At 45.1% G+C, this 19,192-nt stretch overlaps 1 protein-coding gene across 1 annotated transcript in view; it reads right to left on the reverse strand.

The window, feature by feature from the left end:
* LOC126235458 (high-affinity choline transporter 1-like) overlaps positions 1–19,192 on the reverse strand; it is a 402,761-nt gene that overhangs the window by 104,803 nt on the left and 278,766 nt on the right. The window contains exon 5 of the mRNA XM_049944181.1: positions 10,818–10,966. Within this exon, the coding sequence (XP_049800138.1) occupies positions 10,818–10,966 (149 nt within the window). The remainder of the gene's footprint in view (positions 1–10,817; positions 10,967–19,192) is intronic.

Raw genomic sequence — 19,192 nt, forward strand, 5'->3', positions numbered from 1 at the left:
TGGGCAAGTCCCCAGTCTCCGCCTCCAAAAAATTCACAAACAGTTAAAATACGACACCACGGAGAACAATGTTTACACGATTCAGATGCAGATGGTGCCTTAGGTTAACTGACAACAGTGGCGACAAGAAGGGTATCTGGTCACAAAATTAAGAAGTAGAAATGGGTTTGATGAAGATCATGGAAACAGCGCACCTCATTCGATGGGAAAGAACAACAGGAAAGAAACAGGTTTACGGAAATCAACTATACCGGTATACACTCTAAGACAAAGAAACGACACACCACGAAGATTTTATCCGCATGGGACAGAATTCGGTAGATGTGATGTACATGTACAAAACTCCTCCCGAAGAGGCTATGAAGGCCCAACGGTACCGACCGGCTGCCGTGTCATCCTAAGCCCATAAGTGTCACTGGATACGGATATGGAGGGGCATGTGGTCAGCACACCGCTCTCCCGGCCGTGTGTCAGTTTCCGAGACCGGAGCCGCTACTTCTCAATCAAGTAGCTCCTCAGTTCGCCTCACAAGGGCTGAGTGCACCTCGCTTGCCAACAGCGCCCGGCAGACCGGACGGTCACCCATCCGAGTGCTAGCCCAGCCCGACAGCGCTTAGCTTCGATGATCTGGCCGTGGGCCACGTACATGCACTGGCTAGTAAATTATTACAATTTCAGAAAAATTGGATGGTTTACTCAAGAGAAACGGTTTCACAAACTGAGCGAGTCAATAATGCGTTGGTCCATCTCTAGCCTTCATGGAAGCACTCATTCGGCTTGTCTTTGATTCATAGAGTTGTTGGATGTCCCACAGTGTGATATCGAGCCAGAATCTGTCCAACTGGTGTGTTGGATTGTAAAAATCCTGAGCTGGTTGGAGGGCCCTGACCATAATGCTCCAAACATTCTCAACTGGGGAGAGATCTGGTGATCTTGCTGGCCAAGGTAGGGTTTGGCAAGCATGAAAACAAACAGTAGAAACTCTCTCCGTGTGCGGGCGGGCAGCATTTTGCTGAAATGTAAGCCCAAGATGGCTTCCCTTCAAGGGCAACAAAACGTGGCGTAAGACACTGTGGACCTACCGTTGTGCTGTAATGATGCAGCGGATGACAAGCAAAACTGTCCTGTTGTGAAATCAAATGGCTGCCCAGACCACCACTCCTGCCTCTCAGCCTGGATGACGGGTGACAGGTTGGTACACCGAGCTGTCCAGGCCGTCTCCAGACACTTCCACGCTGGTCATTGGGGCTCAGTTTGAAGTGGGATTCATCACTGAAGACAGGTCTACTCCACTCAATGAGATTCCAGGCTGAATGTGCCCGATACCACTGCAAACTGGCTTATTGGCAGTCGGCAAAAGGGGCTCAAAAATGGTTCAAATGGCTCTGAGCACTATGGGACTTAACTTCTGAGGTCATCAGTCCCCTAGAACTTCGAACTACTTAAACCTAACTAACCTAAGGACAGCACACACACCCATGCCTGAGGCAGGATTCGAACCTGCGACCGTAGCGGTCGCGCGGTTCCAGACTGTAGCGCCTAGAACCGCTCGGATACTTCGGCCGGCGCAAAAGGGGCGCCGAGAGGTCAGTCCACTTTTGTGAGCCGCCTACTAATGGTCCCAGGGGTCGCTGAAGCACGAGTTGCGTGTCGGATCGATGATGATGGTAGACGCGGGACCCTGAGTGCCTCTCTGAGGATTGCTCATTCCTCTAGTTCCGTCGTCTATCTAGGTCGGCCACTTTCTTCTTGTCGCTGTATTCAGTCACGGTTCACCCATTCCCGCCAAAATCGTCGAATGGTGGTATCGTTCCTATTCAAATGTCGAGCGATTCGCTGATTGCTCCAACCGGCTTCTTTGAGCCCAAGTATACCTCCTCTCTAAGACGCTGACATTTGCGTTTATTGTCCACGCACCTTTCTGCGAGGCATAGTTACTGTCCAGCTGTGTACAAAGTGTGAAATTCGCAAAGATGTTATGCGCTGGTATCGACGTGTCACCTGTTCACTATCCTTGCCAGTGGCGCGGTGAAATTGCGCTGCAGGGTCACATGTTCATCCATCGGCCGCCAAAGTTTACAATTTTGCATTTTCCGTCGATACCTGTACGAATTTCAAATTGCGACCACTTTGCTTAGCTCCTTCATGGTGCGTCGTTATTTTTTGCCATCTGTAGTGTAGTCAGCAAAAGGTCAGCTTCAATGAGGTCTTCAGTACCTTTATAATGTTTTTGGTAACGGTTGAGTCCCATTTCCTTCAAGCATGGCAGGGAATTCCTTTGAAACTGATTGAACTTAACTGGAAATGATTACAATTTCAGGACAGCTGTAAATTAAACTAAGACAGTGGCATGCTGTGGGAAGTACCCAACACAAAACAAAACAGTAATTGAAGAGCAGACTTTGTAACAAGTTCAGCATTTATTTACTCATGGAGCTATATTATCTTTAACGAAGGTAGGGATATCAAGATTAAGTTACGCATACATATGGAAATATAACCAAACACTGAAAGATGCACGAAGAGACAAAAATGAGACTGTATAAGGTGATGGCTGTATTTGGTCTACCGTATGCCAATGAATCACGGCCTATGAAGCGAAAAGATTCCAGCCATGTACAGGCGGCTAAAATAAGTTTTTTTACGAGCACTCAAACGTTGCACTAAGTTGGACAGGATTTTTAAACGAAACAGTAAGTAAGAACTGAATGTTTTTAGAGTTAATGACAAAATAGAAGAAAAAACTCAAAGGAACACCTGGAACGAATGAAAGAAACAAGCATTCTAAAGACGACTTTAGCCGGACGGAGTGGGAGAGCGGTTCTAGGTGCTTCAGTCTGGAACAGCGCGACCACTATGGTCGCAGGTTCGAATCCTGCCTCGGGAATGGATGTGTGTGATGTCCTTAGGTTAGTTAGGTTTAAGTAGTTCTAAGTTCTAGGGGACTGATGACCTCAGATGTTAAGCCCCATAGTGCTCAGAGCCATTTGAATCATTTGAAAGACGACCTTACAACCCAAATCCAAAGTAAAGAGGAACATTGGGTGGCCAGTTAAAAGATGGAACTAAGGCCACAACCGGTCGATAAGTTTAATCTCATAAAGGCAGAAGATGTCAGAAAACTCGTGCGGAGAAACTTGTTTCCTATCTCTACTCCGATCACGTGCGTTCTGAGTAAAATACGTCGTGATTACATCATTATACTACAACGTTTTGAGATTGGAAATGGTTAAAAAATTTGTAATTGAGAAAAGAAACAATCCTATTTCTGTGCACGCGATTAGCGAATATCTTGTCACCAGCAAAGGAATAAGTTTTTTTCTTTTTTTTGGTAAATTAATTGCAATATGAGCAGTCATGCATCCTTTTCCATCTTATGCAGATAATCTTATGTTTGATTACATAAAGGAAATGATTTAAATACGTGGTTAGTTCAATAACACTTCTGCCACAAAATCACATTGATCACATTGACTGACGTTTGAAACAAGCAAGTAACAACCCGATAACCCCAGTCACGAGCGTAATGCAGTAGAGTATTTACACTGTTATCATTACCTACTGTCAGAGATGGCAGCTGGTAGCGAAAATAGCATTTCCAGGACCGATAATGGAGTGATTACACAATCAACCAAAAACTATCTTGGGAAATACGTTTACAGGAAACCGGATTTGAGGAAAGCAGGTGAAAAATGTTCAAATGTGTGTGAAACCTTATGAGACTTAACCGCTAAGGTCATGAGTCGCTAAGCTTACACACTACTTAACTTAAATTATCCTAAGGACAAACACACACACTCATGCCCGAGGAAAGCAGGTGAAGCTGTAACAGGTGCGTCGTAAGGTGGCGGGGAATAACAAAAGTTATCGTTCTGGAACCGGTTTCGGCGAGTCGCACTTCCCGAATGCGGAAGCTAGCAGTTCTGCGAATCCAGCCAGCGCGCCACGCAAGCACGAGCGGTTGAGAAGTGATGTACACGGAGGTCACAAGTCATGGGACAGCGATATATACATACACAGGTGGCACTAGCATCACGCACATAACATATAAAGACGCAGTGCATTGACGGAGCTGTCATTCGTACTCAGGTGATTCATACGCTACTGACCATTAAAACTGCTACACCACGAATATGACGTGCTACAGACTCGAAATTTAACCGACAGGAAGACGATGCTCTGATATCCAAATGATTAGCTTTTCAGAGCATTCATACAAGGTTGGTGCCGGTGGCGACACCTACAACGTGCTGACATGAGGAAACTTTCCATTCGATTTCTCTTACACAAACAGCAGTTGACCGGCGTTGCCTGGTGAAACGTTGTTGTGATGCCTCGTGTAAGGAGGAGAAATGCGTACCATCACGTTTCCGACTTTGATAAAGGTCGGATTGTAGCTTATCGCGATTGCGGTTTATCGTATCGCGACATTGCTGCTCGCGTTGGTCGAGATCCAATGACTGTTAGCAGAATATGGAATCGGTGGCTTCAGGAGGGTAATACGGAACGCCGTGCTGGATATCAACGGCCTCGTATCACTAGCAGTCGAGATGACAGGCATCTTATCCGCATGGCTGAAACGGATTGTGCAGCCACGTCTCGATCCCTGAGTCAACAGATCGGGACGTTTGAAAGACAGCAACAATCTGCACGAACAGTTCGACGACGTTTGCAGCAGCATGGACTGTCAGCTCGGAGACCATGGCTGCGGTTACCCTTGACGCTGCATCACAGACAGGAGCGCCTGCGATGGTGTACTCAACGACGAACCTGGGTGCACGAATGGCAAAACGTCATTTTTTCGGATAAATCGAGGTTCTGTTTACAGCATCACGATGGTCGTATCCGTGTTTGGCGATATCGTGGTGAACGCACATTGGAAGCGTGTATTCGTCATCGCCATACTGGCGTATCACCCGGCGTGATGGTATGGGGTACCATTGGTTACACGTGTCGGTCACCTCTTGTTCGCATTGACGGCACTTTGAACAGTGGACGTTACATTTCAGATGTGTTACGACCCGTGGCTCTACCTTTCATTCGATCCCTCCGAAACCCTGCATTTCAGCAGGATAATGCACGACCGCATGTTGCAGGTCCTGTACGGGCCTTCCTGTATACATAAAATGTTCGACTGATGCCCTGGCCAGCACATTCTCCAGGATGTATGCACGCAAATTGAGTGAAAATGTAATCACAAGTCAGTTCTAGTATAATATATTTGTCAAATGAATACCCGTTTATCATCTGCATTTCTTCTTGGAGTAGCAATTTTAATGGCCAGTAGTGTATATAAAAAGTGTATTATGCACAAAGAATTAAATTTCTAATTATTACTGCGATCTGTTGACAGGCCAACAATACGAGCCCATTGCCTACCAAGCCATTCTGTGAAAACTGCACATCAATAGCACTCTCCAATTCCGCTGTATTTGCAGTGCAAATTTTAGGCGATTCACTCTGCACAGAACACCTTTTGTCGACGTTTTTATATCTGAAATTTGTAAATGACTATGCTCGTTACGTGAATATAGACAGTATAAATATACTATGACTTATCCATGTATAGAGTCTCTACACAGTAAAAAATATTGTAAAAATAGGTAGGGTGAAGCAGTGGGAAAATCGTATGCGGCAGAACGGTGCACAAATTCCAAAGGGAAAAGTTGAAAGCAAGGTATGGGAGGACGAATAACCAGTGCAGCGACAGGTGGACAAGAGCCTCTGAGCAGCTGATGCGGTCGAACATGAGCAACTCACCGGTTATCATCCCATCAGAGAGAGGCAACACAGTTAGGTTCATAGCACGTTGCAGGAAACTATACATGGATGAAACGCTGAAATCCAATTTCAGGAAGGTGCTATGTGTGAGCCACAAACGGAAAGAGGCTGCTTGGATTACGCAAACGAGAACATCTGACTCAATGCATCATCTCACTAATTGCAGATAGAGTACCACAGCGCTAATCAGTATTTGTATTTATTGAGTGATTACGCAAATTGTATTATTTCAAACGCGTGTGTGGGTGTGATGGACGTAATTCATACTGCCTAACCCAGTTTAATTGTCTATATTCCAAAATTTTATCCTTAATGTCTCAATACTGACAAAAATTGGTAGAAGATTGGACAAAACACGATGCTCAGACCACTAAAGTAGTTTTTTGTTCATTACAAATAACATATTTCGAAGCAGTTTAAAAAAATCAGGTCTATAATTAGTATATGCAATTTTAATACTTTGGAGTCTAAAGGGAGACTTCTCTTTGTAGCAGAATCTTGAAACATGTGGTAATTTTACGAACTAGTAATTTTACGAAGGCCGGCCGTTGTGGCCGAGCGGTTCTAGGCGCTTCACTCCGGAACCGCGCGACCGCTACGGTCGCAGGTTCGAATCCTGCTCGGGCATGGATGTGTGTGATGTCCTTAGGTTAGTTAGGTTTAAGTAGTTCTAAGTTCTAGGGGACTGATGATCTCAGATGTTAAGTCCGACAGTGCTCAGAGCCATTTGAGCCAATTTTACGAACTATTTAGATTGTGATACTGAAACTGCATTTCTTAATTTGCTACGTCTGTGTAGTTTTGTCAAAGTTTGCATCAGCGCTTTTATTGCACTGGCATTCAGGGTTATGTTAGAAAGTACACTCACGTTCAGAAAAAAACAGATCTCCTTGGACGACTACAGATAGGACTTCCATATTCACAGGGCATGTACATTAATATGTTCTCCAGAAATGATTAGCATTTCAATCACACTGGTTCAGCGTGTGTCCTGTTGCCTAGTAGGCACAGGAACCACCATGGGTCCTGATAACTTGTTCCATGCATGATAGCATCGATGCGTATAAGCCGCGAATTGAGTCCTGTGGTATAGTCATCCATGCAGCATTCACCTGGTTCCAAAGTTCACCTGTCATCGTTAGCACTGGGCCACAGCGCTGCACCTGTCGTTTCACCACATCCCACACATTTTCGATTGGCGACAAGTCTGGTGATCTGACGAGCCAGGGAAAAAGGCTGATATCTTGTGACACCAAGAAGGCACGTGTTCGTGCAATAACATGTGGTCGTGCATTGTCTTGGTGAAAAACTGCATCTGCGATACTGTGCAGAAAGGGTGTGGTTACAGGTCGCAGGATGTCATTCGCGTAGGTCATAATGGCCACAGTGTCCTCGACACGCACCAACTGTGATTTGTGGTTGTACCCAATAGCATCCCACACCATAAAGCCTTGAGCTGGCGCTGTATGTCGTGTGCGAATGAAGTCGCTGTGACACTACTCGCCCTGTGTGTGGCGAACGAAAAGGCAGCTATCACTTTCAAACAAACAGAACTTAATTCGTCCGGAAACACTATCTGATGCCTTTCCTGTCCCTAGTGACGTCGTTCTATACACCGTTGCCGTCTAGCACGTTTCTGCACATTCGTCTAAGGTAGAAGGAGAAGTCGACGACGCGCACGTAACTCATGTCGTAATAAAAGGCGAAGGACTGTCAGCCCTCATAGCGTACGATGTGTTACACTGCTTCACTGTTGCGCCAGAACCGAGATGGGCGTAGATCTGTCCTGCAATTCCATTCGGATGCAGTGTCGATCTTCCCGGTCCGGGGAAGGACGGGGGGGGGGGGGGGTTGGGTGGTGCGACCTTTCCCATCTTGTCATCTTGTGTTATATGCCCTTTCGTGAAACATTCTGCACACACTGCCGTAACACTTCACCCCACCTAAGCAGCAATTTCCCGGATGGATGAATCACATTCTCCCATCCCAATAATATGTCCTCTTTCAAACTCACTAGTCTGACAGTACGGTTCGCGCATACGTCTGCTCAAGTCACACTGATCCTAACTTTAACTTGGGTTTATATGTACATCGAGAACTGAAGGCACATTTTACCCGTAGGTGGTGCTGTGCCGCGATGTCGATGTTGTCTTGAACCCGCAGGCCAACATCGTTCAAATGCCAATCATTTCTGCATAACATACTGATGTACATGTTCTGTGAATATGAACATCCTATCTCCAGTTGTTCAAGAAGTTCTTTTTTTTTCTGAACATGAGTGTATATCACTAAAATATTAATGAGTGTAAGTAGTACACGTTAGTATGAGGACGTAGTTTCATTATTGTTTAAAACTGTTTTATCACTTTTCTCATGGAAGTCAGGCATTGTTTTTTTCGGCCTATTTTCCATAAATTGGAATTTGAAAGACAGTTATTAAAGAAATATAGTGATGGAACATATTTTGTAACCGTACAGTTAACAAAAGTACACGCCCAAATTGTGCTGGCCATTGGTTATTAAAACTACCACTATTTAGGTGATTTGAGTTGTATTAGTGGGACCGGAAAGTAGTGTCGTTTCTGCTCATGTCGATATTACTTGTCATTTGTCAACTCATTCTGTACTTCAGAGTAGTGGCAAAGATTTTTTAAAGTTAGAGTAACTTGTTTAGTCGTAAATAATAAGATCTTAATTTTTTTTGTAATTTATGGTGAAAAGTGGGGCGAAATACCAGAAGAGATAAGGCTACATATCCGGCATCGTATGCTTTTTGAATTTCGCAAGGATAGCATCGCAGAAGTTGCTACAAAAAACATTTCCGATGTTCGCCCAAGTTCATTAGACTTTCGTAAATGCCCAAGATGGTTTTTTAAGTTCATATCCGATAATTTTTATCTTTCCAACTCGTACTGATCGGGAAGACCAACAAGTTTAGACAGTGACAAGTTAAGGGCGGAAGTGGTTAAGATATGAGTTAGACACTCGAAGAACTGTCAGACACTCTCAGTCAAACTTGGTCTACCATCCGAGAACCATCGCAGCAGACTGGTGAAGACAAGCAAAGCTAACCGATCCACCACATGCAACTTATTGCTTCAGCGGCACAGTACAGAAGCGTTTTTTGTTCACTTCATCAATGGAGACGACAGAGGGTCGTCTATGATAATTCAAAAGGCAGTAACTCTCTCCGAAGTAAAGCTAAGTCAGGTTTACATGTTAAACAGGCACTTTTTTCTGTGTGTTCGGTGAAGTATTCGCGGGGTCGTTCATTTTGAAGTGCGAAAACCTGGGTAAAATGTGAAAGCAGACCTTTTCTGTGAACAACTGCAACAAGTAAATCAATCTTCAATTGCAAAGTGCCCAGCGATTGTCAACAGAAAAGGCGTTATTCCGCAACACGGTAATGCAAGACCGCACTGCGGAAGACGAAACCTTAAAAAATAAATGAATTGGTGTAAGGGGTATTGCCACATTCACCACACTCGATCGCTACTGTGCCATAGGATTTCCATTTACTCCGATCGCTACAACGTTTTCTAAGTGGCTTCAGCGGCACAGTACAGAAGCGTTTTTTGTTCACTTCATCAATGGAGACGACAGAGGGTCGTGTATGATAATTCAAAAGGCAGTAACTCTCTCCGAAGTAAAGCTAAGTCAGGTTTACATGTTAAACAGGCACTTTTTTCTGTGTGTTCGGTGAAGTATTCGCGGGGTCGTTCATTTTGAAGTGCGAAAACCTGGGGAAAATGTGAAAGCAGACCTTTTCTGTGAACAACTGCAACAAGTAAATCAATCTTCAATTGCAAAGTGCCCAGCGATTGTCAACAGAAAAGGCGTTATTCCGCACCACGGTAATGCAAGACCGCACTGAGGAAGACGAAACCTTAAAAAATAAATGAATTGGTGTAAGGGGTATTGCCACATTCACCACACTCGATCGCTACTGTGCCATAGGATTTCCATTTACTCCGATCGCTACAATGTTTTCTAAGTGGCAAAAACGGTGAAAATGTAGATGATGTGCAAAAACGCCACCTCCAGATATTTAGCTCAAAAACAAATTGATTTTTTTATTTTGATTTGCACAGTAGATGCCAAAGGTTGTTGATAACCATGGTGATTACCTCAACGATTAAAAATATAAACTCATTAACAATTTATACATATGAATTTAATGTGAAAAAACGATGTTAGTTTCTGGTCCCTCCAACATCCACACTCACAATCTTCTCTATTCTAACAGAGTTACACATTAAATTTTTATTGTAGCATTGTGACAATCTCCGCAGCATCACGCATGATTTTGAAAAGGCATAACACGGTCAGTATTTAACCTGCCAGTGTAGTCGAGAGCGCTAATGCGCTGATTCCTGGACTCGGGTAGGCGCGCTGGCCCGGGATCGAAACCGCCCGGCATATTAACGACGAGGGCCGATATGCCGGCCAGCCTGGATGTGGTTTTTAGGCGGTTTTCCACATCCCACTAGGTGAATACCCGGCCGGTCCCCAAGTTCCGCCTCCGTTACACGACTCACAGACGTTTTAAAACGTTCGCGCTATTTCATGACTTACACTAGACGCAGACAGCTAAGATACACTACTTTCGTCCCAAGGAGTTCGGGGTGGCGCCAGGAATGGCATCCGGCCACCCTCTGCCATTAACACTGCCAGCTCCGTCATAACAAAGCCGACCCCGCGTTGGAGCGGGACAACAGCCCCGAGAGAGAAAGAAATAACATGGTCAGTATTTCGATCCTATCCTTTGCGATCTGACGCTCTAAAGGCAAAAGTTCCGGGAAAAGAGTGATACACAATGAGAAACCTTGTCTTTTATTTCACTTAAAGGCACGCGTGTACAGTCCGGAATACAATTTGTGGCAAGATAATCTGCAGTCGTGTCTGGAGTATGTAGACATTATACTGTACAATGATCCACAATCAATCTAGTGTTGAGCGACAGAAGATGGAGTGCTGACACCACACAGTGATTCCCAGAGTAACGAATAGGTGAGAATAAGAAGTGTGATACTCACAAGCCCGAAGACGATGAAGATGAGCTGCAGCACGTCGGTGTAGGTGACGCTGAGCAGGCCGCCCACCATGGTGTAGGCGGCGGCGAACACGGCGCTGACCGTCACCGACGTCACACGGTCCAGCCCCAGGATCACCTCCAGAGAAGAGCCTGCAGTAACGGGAGCATGCACAGAGCATTCAAAGGTGAAACAAAAAGCTGCATGAAAACACTGTTTCTTACAAGGGAACCTCCCCATCGCACCCCCCTCAGATTTAGTTATAAATTGACTCAATGGATAGGCCTTGAAAAACTGAACACAGATCAATCGAGAAAACAGGAAGAAGTTGTGTGGAACTATGAAAAAATAAGCAAAATATACAAACTGAGTAGTCCATGTGCAAGATAGGCAACATAAAGAAGAATGTTAGCCGATGAGCGCCATGGTCTCGTGGTTAGAGTGAGCAACTGCGGAACGAAAGGTCCTTGGTTCAAGTCCTCCATCGAGTGAAAATTTTACTTTCTTTATTTTCGCAAAGTTACGATCAGTCCGTTCATTCATTGACGTCTCTGTTCACTGTAATAAGTTTAGTGTCTGTGTTTTGCGACCGCACCGCAAAACCGTGCGATTAGTAGACGAAAGGACGTGCCTCTTCAATAGGAACCGAAAACATTTGATCGCAAGATCATAGGTCAACCGATTCCTCCACAGGAAAACACGTCTGATATATTCTTTACGACACTGGTGACGGCATGTGCGTCACATGACAGGAATATGTTGTCGACCCACCTAACTTGCACACTTGGCGAATGGGTAAAAAGATTCTTCTACCTTGCCCGATTTAGGTTTTCTTGTGGATGTGATAATCACTCCAAAAAAAGTGGTGAAAACATAAGAGTTTGTCACATAAACTGCATCAAATGAATGCAACAGTTTCAGAGTCGCACAGTTTTCACTGTGCTCTGGCAAAACATATGTTTTTTACGTTTTCAAATGTTTCCGTGCGTAGACCGTCAAATTCTGTATATATCCAAGCAAATCTGAACATGTCCTCGAATTTTGGAGAGCGAAGTTGATTATGTGTGAGTGCCTGAACTTTGATAATTATCTGAAAATAAAAAATTAAAATTTTCAACGGAGAGAAGATTTGAACCAAGGACCTGTCGTTTTACAGCTGCTCACGCTAACCACGGGACCACGGCGCTCGTAAGCCAACACTCTCCTTGATGTTGCCTAGCTTTCGCATGGACTACTCAGTTTGTATAGTTTGCTTATTTTTTTCTTAGTTCCACACAACTTCTTCCTGTTTTCTCGATTGATCTGTGTTCAGTTTTTCAAGACCTATCCCTGTGCCAACTTATAACTAAATCTGAGGGGGGTGCGATGGGGAGGTTCCCTTGTTAGGACAAAGTTTTGGTTGGACTCTCTTTGAGGTCTATATGTCACAATTACATTGTTTCTAACGTGTGCACTGGTGACTGCAGAAACCATTCGATATTGAATGTTCCAAAAAAGACAGTGTACTATTTGGTACTGCAATGTAACATGTATGAATGACTGCTGAGTGACATATCTTTCAACGAGATATTTACACTAACGAACCCAAACATTATGACCTCTACTCACTGAATATTGCCTGTGGCAGATACGAGACTTAGTAAGGGAGATACGTAAGCAGAGCATAGCCAGAATGCAAGAACTGTGTTACAGTAGTTTCAGAAATATGATAGTGAAGTGACGTTAACGCTATGGGTCACCAAATGCGTCTCACGTGAACTCGCTGGAACACATGAGTATGGGGACTAGGCCGCCGTCACCCCAAATACCGTTATCCAAGATGACGGCGATTACGTGATCCAAGATGGCGGCCGTGACGTCAGCTGATAATGTGAGTACCGTTACCAAAGATGACGGGAAAGTGCCACGCCCCCCTGGCGGGAAGTTTGAATTTTGGAGGGAAGAAAGGTCAATTGGGCTACCTCCACTAATCTGAGAGAATGGCGGGAAAGAAAGGGCAGTTCGCCTACCTCCACTAACCTAAGAAAATGATGGAAAAGAAAGGGCACTTCGGTTATCTCTACTAACCTAAGTCATCTGACCGCCACATCTTCCTAGGAATTGGCTGGGAAAGGACTTAACCTATGCTGGATAGGATGGACATAAATCTTCTTTGTCACCCACCCCCTTCAACTATTGGACTGCGTTTTATATAAAAATTATGAAAATTATCCCAGGGTTCTGCACTTAATGTACTGTTCTGCTCCATGTCACCCACTCATGCACACCCTCCCCTGAACTATTGTACAGCTAACACCAAGTTGATATAAAAAAATTTACGAAAAATAAATGAAATCGATATTTTTCGCTTGTATAGGGTAGTTTCTTTTTTGAATCACATCATCCTATTGGTCGGTGAAATAGATGGAATACAGTTTAAACAAAAGATAGCTAATAAAAAACACGTACTGTCACTCGACACCTGACGCCACCGCCGCCCTGCTACCCGCTGCCGCCACAGCATCGCTCTGGCATTCATGGGCGGCCCTCCCTCAGGCTAGCTGGTTAGGGCTCCATCAGTCAGACTGCTCGCAGTGGCCCGATTCCGCAGCGCGTCCTCCTCTACCATCACGTCCTAGCCGATCAGTTGACGTACAGCACACACCCGTGTACACCTCACCACAGAATTCCTATGAAGAAGTCCTTTAATGGTTACAGCAACTAGCGAATCATATTTCTGACACTCTCATATCTCGAAACGCGTCACCTCTCTCGAACCTATCTGCTACAGTAAAATTCTAGCCTCATTTTAGGTAGACCTTATGCATCATGCAAAAGCCTTCTCAGACTGCGCTACCATCCCTGAAGCTTTGCGCGTGTGATCGTTCAAATGTAAGTCGGAACTGAGTAGAAGTCAAAGGAAAGTATATCTACCACCTTCCGCATACCATGTAGAAACAGGCTAAGCTGCATTACTGTGACAGGACTGTGTTTTGACCATTCGATGGAAATTGAAACTGAGAGAAGGACGAGGATTTTTGCTACTGTACTGTGGTGCACCCCCAAACTACATACAAGTACCACAGATCCACGTCCAATCACGTCTATCTCCCCAACATGCTATCTTCGTTATTCTGTACCATTCATCACAGAAAAATTACGAATTATAAAAGCTCAACTAACTTTATCCAATAGAGAACTAGATAAGATTTTTACCGCATCTCTCTCCTCCCACATATCAAAAACAAATACCACATGCGTGCAGGCATTGAGCACATGTGACGATCCTATTTAACATACAGCTACTGATCAACTCTACAGACCAGTTTAAAGTTTCATCACCTCTACTGTAGTAGGCAGATCGTATCCCATGGACTATACTGTAGGTCACAAGAGACACCCCCTGTGGCCCTGTCTCGTTGTTTGAAACATTGTTTTATTTCTGCTCTAACACACTCTGTACACTGCCAAACATTTTATTTTTCCGCAACGACTTCGAGGTCTCTGTCAGGTGCTAAACTGACATTAAGACGTTCTGAACCACAGCCTCTCGCAGACAACAAGGACATCACCCCAAAGTACCGTTATCCAAGACGTCGCACTGTGACGCGATTGACGTCGTTGAAGATGGCTGCTGTGATGTTAGCTGATGACACGATTCACATCATTCAAGATGGCTGCAGTGACGCCAGCTGATGACACAAGTACAGTTACCCAAGATTGTTGCAAAATGCCACACCCCCCCTGCCAAGCCCCCCTGGCGGGAAGTTTGAATTTTGGAGGGAAGATAGGTCAGTTTGGTTACCTCTAGACGTAGCAAGGTGTAAATCATATTATTACTGCTGTTACCATAACATGCAACACATACTGGATGATTTGAAATGAAAGTAATTTACAACATAAGGAAATTGGAAGAGTTTTGCGGCTTTGGCGTGGGTTTCCAAACTACACTCCTGGAAATTGAAATAAGAACACCGTGAATTCATTGTCCCAGGAAGGGGAAACTTTATTGACACATTCCTGGGGTCAGATACATCACATGATCACACTGACAGAACCACAGGCACATAGACACAGGCAACAGAGCATGCACAATGTCGGCACTAGTACAGTGTATATCCACCTTTCGCAGCAATGCAGGCTGCTATTCTCCCATGGAGACAATCGTAGAGATGCTGGATGTAGTCCTGTGGAACGGCTTGCCATGCCATTTCCACCTGGCGCCTCAGTTGGACCAGCGTTCGTGCTGGACGTGCAGACCGCGTGAGACGACGCTTCATCCAGTCCCAAACATGCTCAATGGGGGACAGTTCCGGAGATCTTGCTGGCCAGGGTAGTTGACTTACACCTTCTAGAGCACGTTGGGTGGCACGGGATACATGCGGACGTGCATTGTCCTGTTGGAACAGCAAGTTCCCTTGCCGGTCTAGGAATGGTAGAACGATGGGTTCGATGACGGTTTGGATGTACCGTGCACTATTCAGTGTCCCCTCGACGATCACCAGTGGTGTACGGCCAGTGTAGGAGATCGCTCCCCACACCATGATGCCGGGTGTTGGCCCTGTGTGCCTCGGTCGTATGCAGTCCTGATTGTGGCGCTCACCTGCACGGCGCCAAACACGCATACGACCATCATTGGCACCAAGGCAGAAGCGACTCTCATCGCTGAAGACGACACGTCTCCATTCGTCCCTCCATTCACGCCTGTCGCGACACCACTGGAGGCGGGCTGCACGATGTTGGGGCGTGAGCGGAAGACGGCCTAACGGTGTGCGGGACAGTAGCCCAGCTTCATGGAGTCGGTTGCGAATGGTCCTCGCCGATACCCCAGGAGCAACAGTGTCCCTAATTTGCTGAGAAGTGGCGGTGCGGTCCCCTACGGCACTGCGTAGGATCCTACGGTCTTGACGTGCATCCGTGCGTCGCTGCGCTCCGGTCCCAGGTCGACGGGCACGTGCACCTTCCGCCGACCACTGGCGACAACATCGATGTACTGTGGAGACCTCACGCCCCACGTGTTGAGCATTTCGGCGGTACGTCCACCCGGCCTCCCGCATGCCCACTATACGCCCTCGCTCAAAGTCCGTCAACTGCACATACGGTTCACGTCCACGCTGTCGCGGCATGCTACCAGTGTTAAAGACTGCGATGGAGCTCCGTATGCCACGGCAAACTGGCTGACACTGACGGCGGCGGTGCACAAATGCTGCGCAGTTAGCGCCATTCGACGGCCAACACCGCGGTTCCTGGTGTGTCCGCTGTGCCGTGCGTGTGATCATTGCTTGTACAGCCCTCTCGCAGTGTCCGGAGCAAGTATGGTGGGTCTGACACACCGGTGTCAATGTGTTCTTTTTTCCATTTCCAGGAGTGTATATTTAAACTCATCTGTGACATTGACGGAATAGCTGATAGCTCTGCGTTCTGTTTCCACTGATTCCTCATACTGCAGTCATGTACACGATCACTGTTTCGGTGCTAGCCATCCCCAGAAGGTGTCACCCCTCCACAAAACTCGTTCTATAACTCAAACAAGCATTGTCAGTCAGTCATTATATGGTAACTAACAGCGTGCCAGTAGATAGATGGGATGGAAAAGATACCCCCAATGTACTGAAATAATAAGTATTACAGTTGATTGTGTGAACAATTTTGCCAATTTTACAGTAATTTCAACACCGACCAATGATATGACAGCTTGTTTCCCAATTTCAGTATCATAGCTAAACCACCCCCTCCCCAGTTTGCGAGTATCATTGCAAATGTGGATAGATGACTGTGCAGTATGTCCATGCATTGTTAATTCTCAAACACATTAATCATCAAAGTATATCAGACAGCACTCTACATATTTCTAACACCTCGAGTATAGTGCTTAATTTACGATCTATCTCTATGCTGATGGGAGTCACAGAAAATTCTCGCGGTCTTAGGGTAAAATTAGAGACTGAAAGACCCCCCTCACACTGTCACTGACCAGCCCGCCGTGTAGCACCATTACTGATTTAATCTGCAGTCGACCAGAAGTAGACCGCTGCATTCCATGCCTCATGAATGAATGGAGCTTTCCGAGTCCTCACCCATCAAAGTGCACAAGATTTCTCAAGAGGTGCCCATCTCGAGGAGGTTAGCACTCCTTATCGATGTATAGTAACAGATTTGAAAGTGTTGTGATGTAATAGCAGATGATGAAGAAGAAAAAAAAACCAGATGATTTTTATGCGCGATGGAGCTCCAGACGGATGGAGTTCGAAGAATTTCTACATAAATCAACCAAGCTATCAATTTTAAAGTATTGTTCCAGAGTCTAGGATCAGTACCTGGAAGCTATTGGTATGAGAGAACATAAACGCATGCACTCCTAAGGCTACAAAGTTCCGCACTTAAAACGGGCTACAATGTTGGATTGCTTCTGTTTCTGACGTATCAGTTGTATGGAATGTAGCTCTATTAATATTCCAATGTGAGAGATATATTTCAAGCGCAAGACATACATTCTTCTTCCCGGTTTCTCTACGATAAACTATGTTATCGAACCGTAAAACGAAAAAACTGCTTCCTTAAAGCATTTGCTCTGTGTGATATGAGCACAATATAGCTTTCCAGAGATGTATAGCGTCCACTGTTCACATCAGATAACGCTTCGGAAATTCTACTATGCATGCATCAGCCCTATATAAAATTATCGTTAGTAACATGGAATAACTCTTACAAGGAAACAGATAAACACATAGCAGCAGCGTCCGATATGTGAAAATTACAAGTCATTGCGCCACTAACTCTGTAAACAGCACTTCTGTCAGCTGAAGTCTCAGTTTTACACCAAAGATGCGACAGGGGCATGGAGTACATTGCATAAATCATAAATTTAGAGAATGTGTTACGTTTTGTCACACACGAGATGGAAGTCCTCTGATGACCGACAGGTTTACCGTTAACGGTTGCAAATACACAGCACTTTAAATCACATACAGAACATGTGGCTGTATACGAGTCGAATGCAGGCTATGTCACGCGACTCATGCATCCTGACAGAACAGTGGAAAAATTGACTCACAGCAACTTCTCCCTCTAGAATGCATCATCAGTCTACCATTAAATCGTACCTCATTACAGCTCCATCTGAATCGATCGCCCCCTCCACTCTCTGTCATCCTTCAACGTAGATGCAAGTCAGTTTAGAAGCAGATGGTTCTCTGTCTTCCTGAAAAGCATCAGATACATTAGTCAAGTCACGTGTATCACTAGTACCTCAATAGACATACAGTATTATGCTTCCACGTAAGCGAAAAAAATTGACTGCTTCCCTGATTCCCTTTGCTTTCATGTCGACGTTTTCTTGGATTCCTCTTGGTGCCACATACTTGTTCCCATGTACAAATTGCTCTGCACTAACCTGAAGACACTCAAGTACTTCCTCAATTTCACCGCCACCGCATTTCAGTGTATACTCGGTCAATTTATACCTATCCCCCATCATTTTTCGCAATTGTATCGATTTTATGTCAGTTCCATCCATGCGATCATGACATAACCTCTCGTTCTGTGTTCTAAAATTGCTTGTAAACGTAGAACATCTGCCAACACCTATGCCAAATGCACTGATCTGGAGGCATAGAATAGCACTGTATTTGATTGTATCCAGTCACCTCCACATTTGGAGAGCGTTTGTTCTGTTTTCTGTATGTCTGTGTATATCCATGTGTCGCGGTAGGCTCCCAGGGCCTTGTCCCCCTGCTGGTGGACCAAACTTCGAACACAGAGCACATGTTCAGACGTAACAGAAGATTGGTCCACCTGCAAGCCATATCACAAGCCCCTATGAACATCAGTCCAGATATATAGAGTTCATGGCAGATTCACACTCGTACACTAACTCGAATGTGGTATTATGCATGGCGGATCCACCTTCAAACCCTATCCCATGCATGGCATATTGTGGATCTGCATCCCAAGATCGCTCCGGATATAACGTGTGGATGATTCACGTTTCACATTAATGGTAGGGGCCGTCCAAATACAGAGACTTGTTGGAGTGTAGGAATGTAGCTGACTTAACCATGATGTCCTCTAGACGGCCGAATAGAGAACTAATACTTAGTATGTGTTAGGTAGCTTTTGTGATCGTGTAGAAATTTGAGAAGATTCAGTATGTATGTGTGTTTGCACTGGACAATTATTCCCTCCCATGAAAATTATTCAGTTGACTGCATCTGCACATTTCGCGCCTTTATTTAGTTGAGGGAACATCGATTGTGGTGTGTGCATCTAAAGGGTGAAAGACAGGTGGAAGACATGTTTGCTGACTCTCTAGACATGAGAAACACCTTTGTTGAGTATGTAAATTAAAGGGATGATTTGGAATCTGTTACATCACTAACACTGGTATTCGCAATTGGAAA

The sequence above is a fragment of the Schistocerca nitens genome, chromosome 2, assembly GCF_023898315.1.
Source record: "Schistocerca nitens isolate TAMUIC-IGC-003100 chromosome 2, iqSchNite1.1, whole genome shotgun sequence".
Lineage (NCBI taxonomy): Eukaryota > Metazoa > Arthropoda > Insecta > Orthoptera > Acrididae > Schistocerca > Schistocerca nitens.